At 44.5% G+C, this 15,053-nt stretch overlaps 1 protein-coding gene across 2 annotated transcripts in view; it reads right to left on the bottom strand.

Annotated features, from left to right (window-relative positions):
• Nucleotides 1-14,976, bottom strand: part of il34 (interleukin 34) — a 17,320-nt gene extending 2,344 nt beyond the window's left edge. The window contains exons 1-8 of one of the 2 annotated variants that reach the window (XM_037978077.1): nucleotides 13,586-14,976; nucleotides 13,115-13,244; nucleotides 12,543-12,689; nucleotides 4,332-4,435; nucleotides 3,462-3,539; nucleotides 3,235-3,312; nucleotides 1,170-1,277; nucleotides 63-246 (exon numbers count right to left, since the gene is read on the bottom strand). In XM_037978077.1, the coding sequence (XP_037834005.1) occupies nucleotides 63-246; nucleotides 1,170-1,277; nucleotides 3,235-3,312; nucleotides 3,462-3,539; nucleotides 4,332-4,435; nucleotides 12,543-12,582 (592 nt within the window). In that variant the 5' untranslated portion in view covers nucleotides 12,583-12,689; nucleotides 13,115-13,244; nucleotides 13,586-14,976. Of the gene's footprint in view, nucleotides 1-62; nucleotides 247-1,169; nucleotides 1,278-3,234; nucleotides 3,313-3,461; nucleotides 3,540-4,331; nucleotides 4,436-12,542; nucleotides 12,690-13,114; nucleotides 13,396-13,585 lie in introns of those variants that run through there. The other variant, XM_037978076.1, reaches the window with a different exon arrangement.
• Between the last annotated feature and the right edge of the window lie 77 nt (nucleotides 14,977-15,053).

Raw genomic sequence — 15,053 nt, 5'->3', positions numbered from 1 at the left:
AGACACCTCCAGTTTGTCTCACTGTCCTGCAGAGACACTGAGACATCTTTACTTTGACTCACGGTCCTGTGGCGTGTCCTCGCTGGTGAAACAGTCCCTGAAGAGACAGAACATGGTTTGGCGCAGACTGTCCACCAGGGACTTGGGAGAAGCGAGTCTCCAGCTGGACTCCGGCACTCTGTCGGACTCTTCTGTTAGCTGGTCCCACACGTCTTGGATCTTCTCTGGAAGCTCCTGCTGGAACACCTGGAGACAAACACAGAGCTGAGAGACAGCCAGGTGGACTTCCTGTGGGAGGAGCAGTGAAGGCAGAAATAAAGAAGCTGATGTGAAGCTTTCAGTTTCAGCTCATCAGAAACTGATTTATAGATGTTCTACAACATCGACCCACATGATCTCAGCTCATCTCAGCTGAAAGGTTCTTCTGTTAACTTTATCAGAGCCCTTAACTCGAAGACTGCTCAGAGGATTTATATCTCTCCTAGTTTACGGTTTAGTTTCCAGTAGCTGAACTAGTCTGACTCTCTTTGTCTTTGGGATGTTGGTTAAATGCTCCTCTCTCAGAGGGATCATCGTTTTAATCACCAGTTAGGTACAAAACTGTCCACATTTTGCACCCATGCTCTTATCTGCAGGTGTCCCTGCATGAGTGTGATCCAACTGTTTTATTTTATAAGCAACATGTTTAAATTACAACTATAATGTGCTCATTTTGTAAAAAAAACTATTTCTAATAAAGAGAGCCTGGTTAAAAACAGTCCATGTTTGGTTCAATCATGGTGAGTAAAATCCACTCTTTGGGTGAAGGACGCAGATATGGATTATTAGCAGGATGTGTGTGTGTGAACGAGAGGGAGGCAGGTGGAACAGTGAGGTCACAGAGGTCAGAGGTCACAGAGGTGCAGGAGGACAGGGAGTGAGGTAAAGAGGAGAAGAAGAGAGTCCAGGCAGGGATGGAGTGGATGGAGAAAAGCTTCAGGAGGGATCTGTGACTAAAGGGTGGCAGCAAAGCTCAAAGGTCAAAGGTCAAAGGAAAGGTTTACAGACAGTGGTGAGAGCAGCCATGTTGTATGGTTTGGAGACAAAAAGACAGATGGACATACTTTTGACCTTACAGCTGACAGTATCAAACTACAAAGTTCTGAAAGTCACCTAAATACACATCTTACCTCAGCAGGATGAGCCTGAACAAAGACTCCCTCTGCATCCCTGAAGCGCCGCTCCAACTCCGCTGTGTACGAACGGGAAGGATGTCTCTCCGGCAAAACCCGGATAATCTGAAATAAGAGCCTTTAGTTTAAAAGCTTTCCTGATTCATTAGCTACAGAAAAACACAATCTGTTATCCTTTTTTACAAACTAAAATTAGGATTTTGGAGAAGGTTTCCAGGTGCTCCAACCCTCCTGATTCAGGGTTAAATGACCTCTTCCTGTTCTGCAGAAGCCTGTTAATCACCCAGTGATTTAAACCAGGTGTGCTGGAGGAGAGGAACAAGGACAACCTGCAGGATGGCAGCCCTGAGGACCAGGATCAGAGACCACTGATCTAAAGTATGAAATACAACCTGAACCTGAAAGGAATCAAACATGGAGACAGAATATTCCAAATAAGGGCAGAGCCTCTTTCTCAGATTTACCCTCAGGTCTAAAAACAAAAACTAAACTGACTGAAAACAAAGAACTTCCACTAACTTACATCTAATTACTTGCCAGTTTTAGGTTACATTAACCACCTACTGTGTCATTCTTCATAAACGGGAAACCATTTTCTCAGTCATTTATGATTTGTTACTGCAGGCGTGACTCAGACGAAGAAGCAGCCAAAACAAGAAACAGCCGTGAGGAAACAGATCGTTCAGTAGATCATCGTGGAAATCTTAATGGTTTTATCTGAGCTCAACACTCTTCATAAATAAGTTCTCCAGGGTGAAAGGTACTTTTGTTACCCAGCAGGTAAATAACAGAGCGAAGGTGGGGAACAGGGACGAGTTGATGACCAACAGTTTAACACATTATTAAAGTATAAAACGTGTTTGATATCTGCTCTCAGATCAGAGTTTTACTTTTCACAGGTTACAGTAACTATTTCTAAGGATTACATGTCAGAACATGCAAGAAAAAAACAGCAGAACCTCCTCCAGCAGCAGAACTCTCAGTGGGTTCCTGGTTGTGGAGGAGTTGTGGCCCACTCTTCTTTCCAGCGTTTCTACCCAGCTCTCTGAGGTTCTGGTTCTGGTTCTGGACCGTTCTGCTGTGTTTGGGATCATTGTCCTGTTTGTCGGACAGATGGCCTCACATCTGACTCCAGAATCAGCCCAAACCATCAGCCCTCCACCACCGTGCTGACAGCTGCAGTGCATTCTGGGTAAACATCTGTCCTCTGCTCTGGTTCTGCTCCAGAAGTCTTCTGGTTCCTTCAAGTTGAGCTGCCATGTTGTTTTTAGACAGAAGAGGCTTTAACCTTTGACCTGCTAACTGAGGCCTGTAGAGTCTGAGCACTGCACGGTCTGACCTTCAGGGTGAATCTGTCTGAAATGTTTCCTCTGGTGAATAATCTTCCTCTCTGTAGAACGATGGACTGCAGATAGTTTGGAAATGACCTTTGACCCTCAAGTCAATTTATTTCTAAAGCACAATTAAAAACAACAAGATGCAACCAAAGTGCTAAACCCAATGTCAGTGAGAACAGATGGTTTTTAAAGAGATTTTAGAACAGGAAGTGAAGACGCCTGTCTAATGTTGGGGAGGAGATTGTTCCAGAGTTTAGGAGCCACAGCAGCCTGAGCCTGATCTCCTCTGAGCTTCCACCTGGTTTTCAGGATAACCAAAAGCAGCTGTTCAGATGATGTAAACGCCCGAGAAGGAACATAAGGTTGAAGTAAATTGGAGCGATATGAGGGCGCAAGGCCATTTAGGCATTTATAGGTCAACAGGAGGATTTTAAAGTCTTTCCTGCGGCGCACAGGAAGCCAGTGAAGTGAGGACAAGATCAGTGGAATGTGTCCAAAGTTCCTGATAAAAGTCGAGCTGCAGCATTTTGGATAAGCTGGAGGTGAGAAAGGGAGACCTGACTGACCCCGAGGTTGGGATGAGGGCATGGATTAACAGGTGTCGTGTTAACACACCTGTATCCTCCACAGCAGCAGAACCTCCTGATGCTGACCGGTTAATAAAAGTGAAAAAATAAATAAAATTCAAAGACATCAACAGAAACAAGAGGACGCAGCAGGTTTACCTTTTTTAAGACGCCCTGGTTGACCTGAAACCACAGCCTCTGGAGAACCAGCTCATCCAGTCCCTCAACCTTTAACCTCTTTATGAAAAGAAAAAAGACAACGATGTTAAACAACGAGCCCTGAACGCATTACGTCTCCACAGAACCATCTACAAACATTATCACAGTCTGAAAGGCAGAGAGACTCCCTGCTGCTCTGTGGAGGAAACATGGAGAACGTTTCTCACCATCCTGCTGATATTTGACAGTTTAAAGATCTCCTGACGATAAACCCGGATGGAGTAGTTGATGGGGAAGTTGTGCTTCTGTAATGCAGAGAGACAGAAATGTTCCATTAAAACAGCGTTTTCAGTTTGTCACAACTCTTTCATGATTTTACCTGCAAATCTGCAGAAATTTCAAATCGTATTGTTTGTATATAGAGCTATAAATGGAACATAAAGGTTGAGCCACTGGGGACCGATTGTTTCCATTCTATATGAATGAGTTCATGAGGCTGCTGCTGGGAGGTGGGGTTAGGGGTCAGCTTCTGTTGGCGTTTAGGAGTTAGAGGTCAGGGGTCATGGATTAAGGGTTAGGGGTCAGGGTTCATGGATTAAGGGTTAGAGGTCAGGGTTCATGGATTAAGGATTAGAGGTCAGGGTTCATGGATTAAGGGTTAGAGGTCAGGATTTATGGATTAAGGGTTAGAGTTCAGGGTTCATGGATTAAGGGTTAGAGGTCAGGGTTCATGGATTAAGGGTTAGGGGTCAGGGTTTATGGATTAAGGGTTAGAGTTCAGGGTTTATGGATTAGGGGTTAGGGATCAGGATTCATGGATTAAGGGTTAGAGGTCAGGATTCATGGATTAAGGGTTAGAGGTCAGGATTCATGGATTAAGGGTTACGGGTCAGGATTCATGGATTAAGGGTTATGGGTCAAGGTTTATGGATTAGGGTTTGTAGGTTGGAGCTGAAAAGTCTGGAGACCCTGTCCCTCGTTGGGCTTTTAAAGAAAACGGATCAAAGTTTTTTTACATGCCCTGTTCCGACCCCCCCTTCCAGATTCCTTCATCCTGCCCCCCACCCCTCCCTGTTTTACTAGCAGATTTCTCTCACCATGTACCGTCTCCTGTGGCTCAGGCTGTCGTTGAGAGTCTTCAGGGGGGTGCACAGGCTGGCCGGGGTGGAGGCCGTCAGAACAGGAGCCATCACCAACAGACCTGCAGAGGGAAACAGAAAATCTTCTCTTCACTGAGCATCACTGGTCGTTCATGTCAAACTGTCTGAGTTACAGGAGCGTGCACGTGCAGTGTGCATGTTCCTCTCATGTTCTCTGTGAAATGACTTTGAGAAGAACCAGAAGCAGAACAGGAAACCTCTATCAGTTAAGAAAACAAACATAGGCCTCAGTTTGAGTTTCGTATTCAGCCGTTATTTTCTGGCACAGAAAAGGTTCAAACTGACGTTTTACCTTCAGTTAAACTAAAACTCTTCAGTTGAGATTCAAGCAGAATGTTACAATAATCCGTCCAGACAGCAGCCGAACGTTAATGAGACAAAAACTGAGGAAAATCACCTGCAAACCCTTTGTTTAACACGTGCACATGACACACAAAAACAGAGTTTCTGAAAGTCTTTACTTTGGAAAAATCAGACTTTTTATTTATTTTTTGTCACCAGAAACTGTGTTTATGGATTAAAGGTCCAAACGAAAGGTTTGTTTCTGACTGCTAATTAGTTTCAATGTTCTCTCTCTTACTGGAACAGATTTTATTGTGTTTTTTATTTGAAAAAGATGAATGTGTGATTGTCGCCATCATGCAGGTAGAAAAAAGAAACTGTTTCCACCAACGTGTCTCAGCAAGAGCAAAAATTAAATGTTGTGTAATAAAAACTGTCGCTGGAAAACATTTCTCTCCGTGGTGGATTTCAGCGAGCGGAAGGACACGATGTAACTTCAGAGCTTCTCAGCTTCGCCTCAAAGCTTCAGGCGAGGAACCTCAGTTGTAAAATAAATTCAGGAAGTTCTGGTAGAAGCAGACAACAACATCATGGCTGACCCGGCTGCAACGGGTCAAGATTTTTATTTAACCTGCAGCTAAATGCAGCCAAAGCGTTGCAGCAGCTTCAGTCTGTGGTCTTCATCGTCCGATTCTCCTTTTTATGACGCTTCAAACATCTGGAGACAGATCTGCTCTGCAGACGGTCCGATCCGGTCCAGCTCACACACTGTGAAGCTCGAACAATGGATTTAAAAAACCTGTCCTCCAGCTGTTGGGATGCTGAGGTGAGCAGATGCCACCAAACGTGTTTTTGTCTCTTTATCAGGCGGGTTAACCCGACCGTCGACCCGGAGGCGAAGCGCCGCCTGACAGGAATGAAGAAGAAATCTGTGGCAGGACGACCTTCTGAGCACCTTTTTGAACCGACTGTAGCCTCTGTCATCTTCACCAGATTATTAAAAGACAACGAGATGAAACATTCAGGGAACCAGCTCCATATGGACAGCCTGACCCCTGACCCCCGACCCTGTTTGGGTTAGCTGTAGAAGACATGAGGAACAGTGAGAGTCTCTGCTTTCTGTGCACCAAATCAATAAAAGAATACAGAAAAGTTAGGGGTTTATTTTTCAGTTGACGTATTTAATGTTTAAGAAACAAACAAAGTTTTTTCATCGTGGAGTTCAAATGTTTAGTTTTTATCAACCTTTGTTTATAGTCCTAAACAGATTATTCTCACTTTAAATGGGTTTTTGGACTAAGTTCATAGATGAGAGGGTGAAGGGATTTATTTAAAGATGTGAAGATGAATCAGAACAGGAATAAAGGTGGACGGATCTTCCTGTTCAACGTATCGAGACATTAATTGCTTCGACCACAGAACAGAGACCAGAATGACACTCCAAAGAATTTAAAATGTGCTTAAAATTTACTAAAAAAGGATTAAATTCTGAGTGAAAACAGTTTTTTAGTGTTTTGGACAGAAAGGTCGGATGGATTTGATCAACTCTGTGTCGCCTCTTTCTGTCTGTGGTGATTTAGTGTTTTTCTTCTAAAACATGTTGGGGTCCGGGTCTGGGGTCCGGGTCTGGGTCTGGGGTCCGGGTCCGGGTCTGGGTCTGGGGTCCGGGTCCAGGTCTGGGTCCAGGGTCCAGGTCCGGGATCTGCTGCAGAAATCCACACGGTTTTCATGCAGCAGGAAAGTCCTGTATGCGATCTTTGATAGAAATCCCCGGTTCTGTCAGCAGCTGCAGTTTAATCTAATATAAATAGGAAACTGCAGAACGATCCGAGGCAGATGGTTTCCAGATGGTCAGCTGTGTTTTTAGGCTAATCTTTGTGACAATCACTTGGAAACTGTCACTCAACACAAACCTCTGGGGTCGTATCCGTTAACTCTTTGGGGAAGGATCAGGCAGCTCCTGACTTTAACCCAGCTGGAAAAGTCCCAGCATGCTCAGGGTCATTTAGATAAACCAAACAAAACACAAGATATCACATTTTTTATTAGATGCTTTTGAATAATAAATCCTTCATACAAATAGCTCGTGTTTCTGAAGATTTAAATGATCTTTAATTGGTAGTAAAAACCTAAATCTGTTCATTTATCAACACAAGACTCCTGATGAAACACATGTGAGCCCGAACCGAGGCTGGGATACGAAGAAAAGACGTTCAGATTCTGGTCCAAGTTTTCCTTGAAAAAATAAATAAAAACATTCAAAAACTCAGCAGGAACTACTTTCTTCTTTTGTTAAAGTTTCATCAGACAAAGTGATGAAATGTAATGAAGTAATTATCATTTTCACTGAGGAAAAACAAGAATGTTAAAAACTATAAAAGTAAAAAGGTGTGTGTGCATAAGTATTCACCCCCCAAGCACTGGCTTCAGAAGCTCCAGAATCAGCTGAAATAAGTTCCACCTGGGATTAATCCACGAGTCAGAGGACCTCCGTGTGCTATCACCTTTGAGTAGTGCAAACTACCACCAAGAAAGATGTATCATGAAGGCCAAGGATCTCTGCACACAGGTCAGAGACAAAGAAGTGGGGAAGCACAGACCAGAACCGGGTTCTCCCAGAACCCTGAACATCTCACAGAGACTGATGATGTCACCACAGCAAACCTGCCAGGAGAGGGTTGTCCTCCAAAACCCACAGAGCGGGTCAGAGGACATTAATCAGAGGGACATCCAGGAGGACGAAGAGCTGGGACATGGAGGACCTGTCCTCGGGACCACGAGAAGTTTCATGGAGGAGAAGCAGGAAATAGAGAAAAGGCCGGAGTGGTTGGAGTTTCTGGAAGAAGCTGCTGTGGTCAGATGAGAGCAAACATCAAGGACAGCATGTCCTGATCCTGATCCTGATCCAAACCCAGACCCTGATCCTGATCCAAACCCCGAACCAGATCCAGATCCAAACCCCAACCCAGATCCAAACTCCAACCCTGATCCTGATCCAAACCCAGACCCTGATCCAAACCCAGACCCCATCCTGACCCAAACCCAGACCCTGATCCAATTTACATAAATCCTAAAAGTTCCAAACCCAAACAACTGGACGTCGGAAGCTGAAGAAGGTTCTCTTCCCATCTGAGGAGCTTTCTGAGAACCCATTCACAGGTGGTTCTGTCCCTCACGGAAACAAACAGAACCCATCCACAGGTGGTTTTAATGTTGTGGCTGATTGGGTCGACCTCACATCCTGCACAGACTGAGAAAAGGATCACCTGCACCTGCGATGTGTTTCCTGCTCTAAAGTCCTTGACAGAATTTATATTTCTATAAATGTTTCTACACTTTTTATAGGGTTCTTTATCCCCTCCCCCCCCCGGTCCCTAAAGATGAATAAATCTCAGCTACAACTCAATCATGAACGTGTTAAATCTGCACGTTTGTTAACCTGTGAAACCAGCAGCTTCATGCAGAAACCAGCAGCTTCATGCAGGAGCCACAGGTTTGGTCCAATAATGATCCCAGACTGGGAAACTATTACTTCAAGTGTCTTTTTGCCATTAAAGGAAGAGACTGAGGAGGTTTTTGGGGACTGGAAGCTGATTCTGTCCGAGTCTTTGAAAGAAACGTGCATCTGTTAGGTTTCCTTTTCACTCTGCTGCACTAGGACTGTAAAAACATACAAAACAGAAAAGTTGACATTTTACAGTCGACTAAAGTATCTGGTTCTCTAACCTTCAAACCAACAGAACTCAAACGTTCTGTCCTGCTGTGCAGAACCGCCTCCTGAAGTCCAAACAAACAGAATTTTTACAGCTTTTCCTTTTCCTTGACCTCGTGTTGGTGTAAATCAGGGCTCCGCAACAAGTTTGACAGAAATACAGTCTGTTACATTCTACAAATACAGAACAGACATAAACCGTTGACATTATCAGCATTTTTTTACATTTTAGGACAAAGGAAAATAAAATTATGAAGAAGGGAAAAACATTTTGATCCAATTGAACCACTGAATTTGTTTGGACATGTTCTGAACCAACAAGCTGAAACTTGTTGGTGTGAAAAGGACTGAATACTTTCATCTGATCTGTCCTGTTTCCAGCCTTTGGATCAGTTTGCAGGCTTTTTTAATAAACTGGTAGAAACACAACATAAATTCTACAGAAACACACAATAACCTGTTTTTAATCACCTCCATGTGTGGCACTCTGACACTCCAGTGAACTGCAAGAACTTCTGCACATCTGTCAGCTCTCACAACAAACCCAACACCTCTGTGAGCTTGCAAACCACCGGAGGTGTCAGCCGACTGCTCCGCATCCATCTGCTCCGCAGAAGCAGCTGGTTGAACATGGAGCTGTTTGTATCCAAAGTGATTAAATCTCACTTTGTGCTGTTTGCAGATAAACACTGAGGCCACACCACTCAGCTCTGCTGTGAAAGGAACTGAACATCTGGAGGGACAACAACTGGACTTTTATTCTGTAACTGAAGGTGTTTGAGCTTTCTCAGTTCAGATCTGCAGAGTGTGCATGAGATGCTGTTAGCAGCTAAATTCCCTCTCTGAGAGTTCTTAGTCTCATGCATGCTTGATTAGAGTGAAACTGACTGGGGATCAGGCTTAATGCTCCATTATAGGTTGTAGAAAGCTGAAATCTGAGACGTCTCCTCTGTTAAAAGTTGGTTTCTCTTGTTTCCTTCACCCCACTCTCAAACCTTCTGTCTTCTCTGTCCAACATCTGAACACTGTGGTCTTCCAAAGACTGTCCCTTCTCCTGGAGGTGTAGGAGCTCAGCTGAGTCCTGAAGAGCTGCTCTCCTGAGTTGAGCCATGCGTCTGTGGAGAAGATGTTTGGTTTCTACAATATGGAGGTCTGACCTGCAGACACCACACTGCTCAGTCTGTGTTCTCAGGATGGACCGGCCTCCACGTCCTTGGGACCGGCCGGCCTCCACGTCCTCGGGTCGGGCCGGCCTCCACGTCCTCGGGACGGACCGGTTTCTGTCTCAGAGTCCTGTGGGGTTGGAAACGTGCCGGGATGTTGGGTTTTCCCCAGATGGAAAGTGAAACATCTTAACTACAGAATAGAAGTCCAGTTGTTTGGTTTTTTATCTAGACCAGCACCAGGAGGGAAGAACTCGGCACCACGAGATCATTTGTTTGACACACAGGTTCTTCTTCTACCATCCACCAAGTAACAGTAGATGTTGTGTTTGTGGACAGACCGTACAGAGATTCAGCTGATCCGTCTGTGCGTCAGCGTTCCTGCTGAGTCAGAACGATCGGGTTTAGAACCTTCTGACTCTCACGTCTGTTTGGTTTTCCAACAGCGACTGCTTGTCTGAGGCTTGTTAGTTTGTGTTTAGTGCTGCCAGGGAGTGACAGTGTGGTTACCATGGTGACCAAAATGAGCCACTAGCAGCATCTTTAAGATTTATTTTGATCTTGGTTCTCTTTACTCTTTGTCTGCAGTTTATCCATCAAAATATCGGCCATTTTGTCAGATATGATTTTTTTTAAAAAGGAAGCCCCCAATTTTTTTTTGAGCTTCAGAGAAGCAAAACTTTGATCGGTACCCTTCAACATCCCAGCAGAAATGTTCTCATTTTAAACATTGTGTCATTAGCTAAAGAGAAGTCAGCCTCTTACAAATCTCCTCTCCATTTTTTCAAAGACTAACATGTAGCCAAAACATTTAAATCTTTCTGTGACTCAAAGTTCTCTCAGAAAATATCCACAAACGTATTTATCACACTTCCTGACATCAACAACATTTCTTTCACTCTGCACAGCTGGACCCCATCTTTATGACAAAGAAGCAGGCAAAGACTCTGAAAAGCCTCCGAGTAATAACACGTTCACACGACAACAGACTCCAGTCCACATGTTGCTCAACTGAGGCAGGAAACCTCGGAGAATGCAAACAGAAAGGAATTGAACTTAAGAAATCTTCACTCAGGGTGGGCTGGAAAAATAAAACAGATTCCAGTGTTGACAGATGAAGATGTTTGAGGCTGGTACCAGCAGCTAAAGATCACACTCCAGCTCGTTAATAACTGAGGTGCTGGCTTTTACTTTTATTGTTTTATTGCTTTGATTGTGTTTTATTTGTTTTATAGTTTTTGTTCTTGTTTGGGAATTTGCTCCAGGAGTTTGGGATTGGAGGTCCGCTGCTCAGAAACGGTGGGAGAGTCTGTAAATCCGACTCCTTCAGGGTGAGAGTCAGATTCTGTCAGATTCTGTCAGGGCTGCTTGTTGCCTCTGATTCTGTTCATGACTTTCTCTGTGCAGCCAGGGGGTTCAGTGGCCTCAGGGTTCATCTGCTGTTTGCAGATGGTGTGGTTCTGTTGGCGTCATCATGCTGGGATCTGGAGCGGTCGAAGCAGCTGGGATGAGGTCCTCAGTCAGACACGGGTTGGGAGGGAGGAGTTGAAGTTTGTTCAGGGGTGAGGGAAGAACGCAGATCAGTGCAGCTTCTGCAGTAATGTGTAGTCTGTACTGGTTGGTGGTGATGAGCTGTGAGGCTCAGCTCGGTCCAGGTTCCTACCCTCACCTCATGAACGTTGGGTAGTGACTGAAAGAATGAGATCTCAGATGCAGGCAGTGAAAAGGCCAGCTGGAGGAACTCGGAGTAGAGCAGCAGCTCCTCCACATCGACAGGAGTCAGTTGAGGTGGTTTAGGCATCTGGTAAGGATGGACGTGTTCCAGGCATGTCCAACTGGGAGGAGGACACGCTGGAGAGACTGGCCTGGGAAAGCCTTGAAGTTCTCCTGAAAAACCTGGAAGAGGTGGCTGCGCCCTGCTGCCCCCCGACCCGACTCTGGAACAGGCAGCAGATGATGGATGGATGAATAACCACAAAGCATGAAGGATCTTCTCATGTTGATCAGAGATGAAACTCATCTTGTAAGCTTCAAACTGACAAAAACACAGTTATTTTTCCTAAATCTGCCAGTTTCCCAAAATGTATCTGGAGTGTTTTAGTCCAATCAGGAGAGATGGAAATATTCTCTACACGAACATCTGACTCAAATATAACATGGAGCCAACTGTTTCAGGGAAGGATGACCTTTAACCTCAATGAAGTTCACCCTTCCTTTGTTCTCAGATGGGAGGATAAATTTATTCCAACTAAATCAGTGGAGCTAACAGTTCAAATACAATGTTGAACTGTTAGAGATCCTGATTAAGTGCAGCTGCATCACTCCGTGGGTTCACCCACTCTCTAAAAAAAGATAATCATGGATTTTATCAACTGAAATGTCCGAGACCAAAAAGCTTTTCTAACGTTTGTAGGAAGAGCCAAAGTCTGATCCTCAGACTCAGAATCATCTGGACATCTGACCCGGTTTACAGGAAACTCATCAACAGGTCCGATAAACAAATAGAGAAATTCAGCCGGTATGGTGGAGGAAGCGTCATGATTGGGGCTGTTATCTTCCATCAGGCAAACTTTAACACATAACAACACACAGCAACAGTCTGGTTTTTAAACGCAGCACCAAAATTCTCCCAAACATTATCCTTCAAAGTTCAAAGTTCACCTTTTCAGACTGGCCCAGCCTGCAGAGCACCTGTTTCCTGTCACCTGTCTCTGTGGGGGTAAAACCTGGTAAAACCTGCTGGTTTCACCTGTGAGGAGTCCACCAGTGTTAGACACACAGACTGAGTTTTCCTTTAAAGCTAGAAGACAGATCTGCTGAACAAACCACCAACAAACATGCAGAGCTTCACCTCATGGAGACAGTTTCAAACTGCAGGTGACGAATCAAAACACACACACACACACATACTGAGCTCACAGGTATAATTCACATCAGATGCTTGGCTCTCAGCAAATGATGGAACAAAAAGACAAATAAAATGTTTCTTACCTAAAAGGCCCCCCAGGAAGCACAGGGACGGTTGGACCATGCTGTTAGGCTTTGAATGCAGCACAGTGTGCACGTACACACACACACACGGGTCGTCTTTGTGGCTCCGATGAGCCTCTCAGAGAGAGTCACCTCACAGCTTCCTGCCTGAAAACAGAAGAAAACTGGTCAAACCATCAAACATCCTGATCTGCTGAGGGAAGAAGAGCGACCGTCTGTTTTATTACAAATCAAAATGAATAAAACCAGCAGAAATTCAGAAATAAAACTAATAAAAATAAGCAGGTGGCTTGTTGGTGTGGGGTACGAGGCTCACTTCTCCAGAAGGTCCCGACACAAACATGGAGGAAATATGGAAACGATAGCATCCAGGCTTTGACCCCTCTGCTCCCCCAGCCTGGATGATTTAGTTAATAAAGAGGTTTTTAACATCAACCTTCAACAGGTTACGGTCAGCTTCTGTCAGCCTCCCCCTGAAGGAAGCTGACCGGCTTCACACACGCTGCACAATCCTGAAATCAATGCAGTGACCCGTTTCTGGTTCGGCTTTTATCATTTAGTTTGGTCCTTACAGACAGATGGTAGATATTCAGTATTGGACATGAAGATGTCAGGCAGGACCTCAGAGGTTCAGGGATGAAGACATAAAGAAGAGGAGGCAGGAGATCCATCAGGGGGATCCCTGAAGGCAGCAGCTGAAAGCTGAACAAGAATTAGGAAATGGAGACTACTGTTAGCTGCATGTATTAGAAAAGATAAATAAGAACAAACTGTCTGCTGATCTGACTGAAACACAGAAACCAACATGGTGAGAAGTTTCTGCAACCCAAGCTGGATTTCACTTTCTAAAGACAGGAAAGAGCTAAAAAGAAAAAAAAAACAACACGATCCATGGATTTAGGCAGGATTTTCAGAGAGAGTTTAAACAAAAAAACAATAATATATTTACAGAAATTTTCCTTTTTCAAGTTACAACAAGCTCTGTGAAAATCATATTTATTCTCTAACTGTAACCTGAGTATATTTAATTAAAAAAAACTAACTGTGTTGAAATGTCTGGGAGGAGAAGCTCAGTTAGGGTCAGACGTCAACAGCAGCATGAGAGAGAAACTCAGCCTCCATCAGTCGTTAGGAGGCCACAGAAGACTGTTTGGACAGAAAGACTTCCAGCAGAGCACATAGCTGAAGATCCTGGCAGACCGCAGCAACTGAGAAAATATTATAAAGAGACAGAAGACGGCTGCAGAGACACTGTGGGACAGAACCGAAGGAAACAAACTTCAACCCAACATTTGGGTCGTACCGTTCTGACATTAGAAAAGTTAAACCAGTTCACTGGTTGTTTGGTCCGACGGTAACAAGTCAGAACCATAGAGTGATGAAAGGTTCTGCCCCACAGAGACAGAACCTGCAGGTTGGACCACACAGAAATGACAGTCAAGAGACAACAGGCAGATTCAACATTATTCTATTATAAAATGTTAAAAAATGGTTCTTGGGGGGGGATTTAGGATTTTGTTCTAACTCGTCCTCGTAGACCCAGAATCCCGTCCCCCATCAGCCCTAATCAAGATAAAGGTTCTCGAACCTTGCAGCTCACTGGATCCAGCTGTTAGGAGCCTAAAGACACAAGGATGAGATTCTGTCTTCACCTCCAGCTTCGGTCACCATCATTTAACAGAACCCAGTTCTCTAAAAGCCCTGAGATGCAACAAAACAGCCCGAGTGTCCCCAACTGTGTTCTCAGCTTCCCGGCAGAGCTTCAGATAAACTGCTGAAGATGTTTGGGACGACATTTCATTCAACCAGAGACGTCCTGAGTCAGATGTGGCTGGTTTGAGGTCCAGTTTGTCCAGTTTCTGTCATAATGTCGTCTCTAATCCGTGTCCAACACAGAAAACTGGAAACTGTGGAGTTCAGAGCAGAGCTCCTCTGTCAGGAAGACGTTCTGCTCTCAGCCACTCTCCGGTAACAACCAGGAGTTCTGATGGTTCTGGTGGGAAACGGGCAGATTCCCACCAGAACCATCAGGAGCAGGTGTCACTGATTACCAAAGTCAGATAAATGAGACCTCATTAATCACATGAACATATTTATTTCATGATTTTAGAATTAAAATAACATTTTAATGGTTTCACTAATCAGATTCAGAAGCAAAACAATCATTATTCAGTTTTTGCTTCAGATTTATAGGCAGCATTTCTGAGGCGTATAAACAATCTGAGTTATGACAGATGATGACACTGCTTCTCAGCCTCGTCTTCTTCTGTCCTCGTCTTTCTCAGCCGGGTGATCTTTAGCTTCATGTTTTCCATGGCAGCACAGCTGCACACCATCCCTCTGTGAGCAGCCAGAAAACCATAACTCAGTCACTTCCCTGCTGGGAGAGAAAGCATCGATGTGGAACCAGACCAACATGCTGCTGCAACGAAGAAGAACCCAAACTCAGCCTGGAGGAACCAACGGGTCTGCTCCTCCAATCAGTCGCCACAGAAAGAGAGGAGGTCTCAG

Source organism: Kryptolebias marmoratus, linkage group LG11 (genome assembly GCF_001649575.2).
Source record: "Kryptolebias marmoratus isolate JLee-2015 linkage group LG11, ASM164957v2, whole genome shotgun sequence".
NCBI classification, from domain to species: domain Eukaryota; kingdom Metazoa; phylum Chordata; class Actinopteri; order Cyprinodontiformes; family Rivulidae; genus Kryptolebias; species Kryptolebias marmoratus.
Note: the sequence above shows the minus strand (reverse complement) of the source record. Positions and strands in the feature narration are given on the sequence as shown.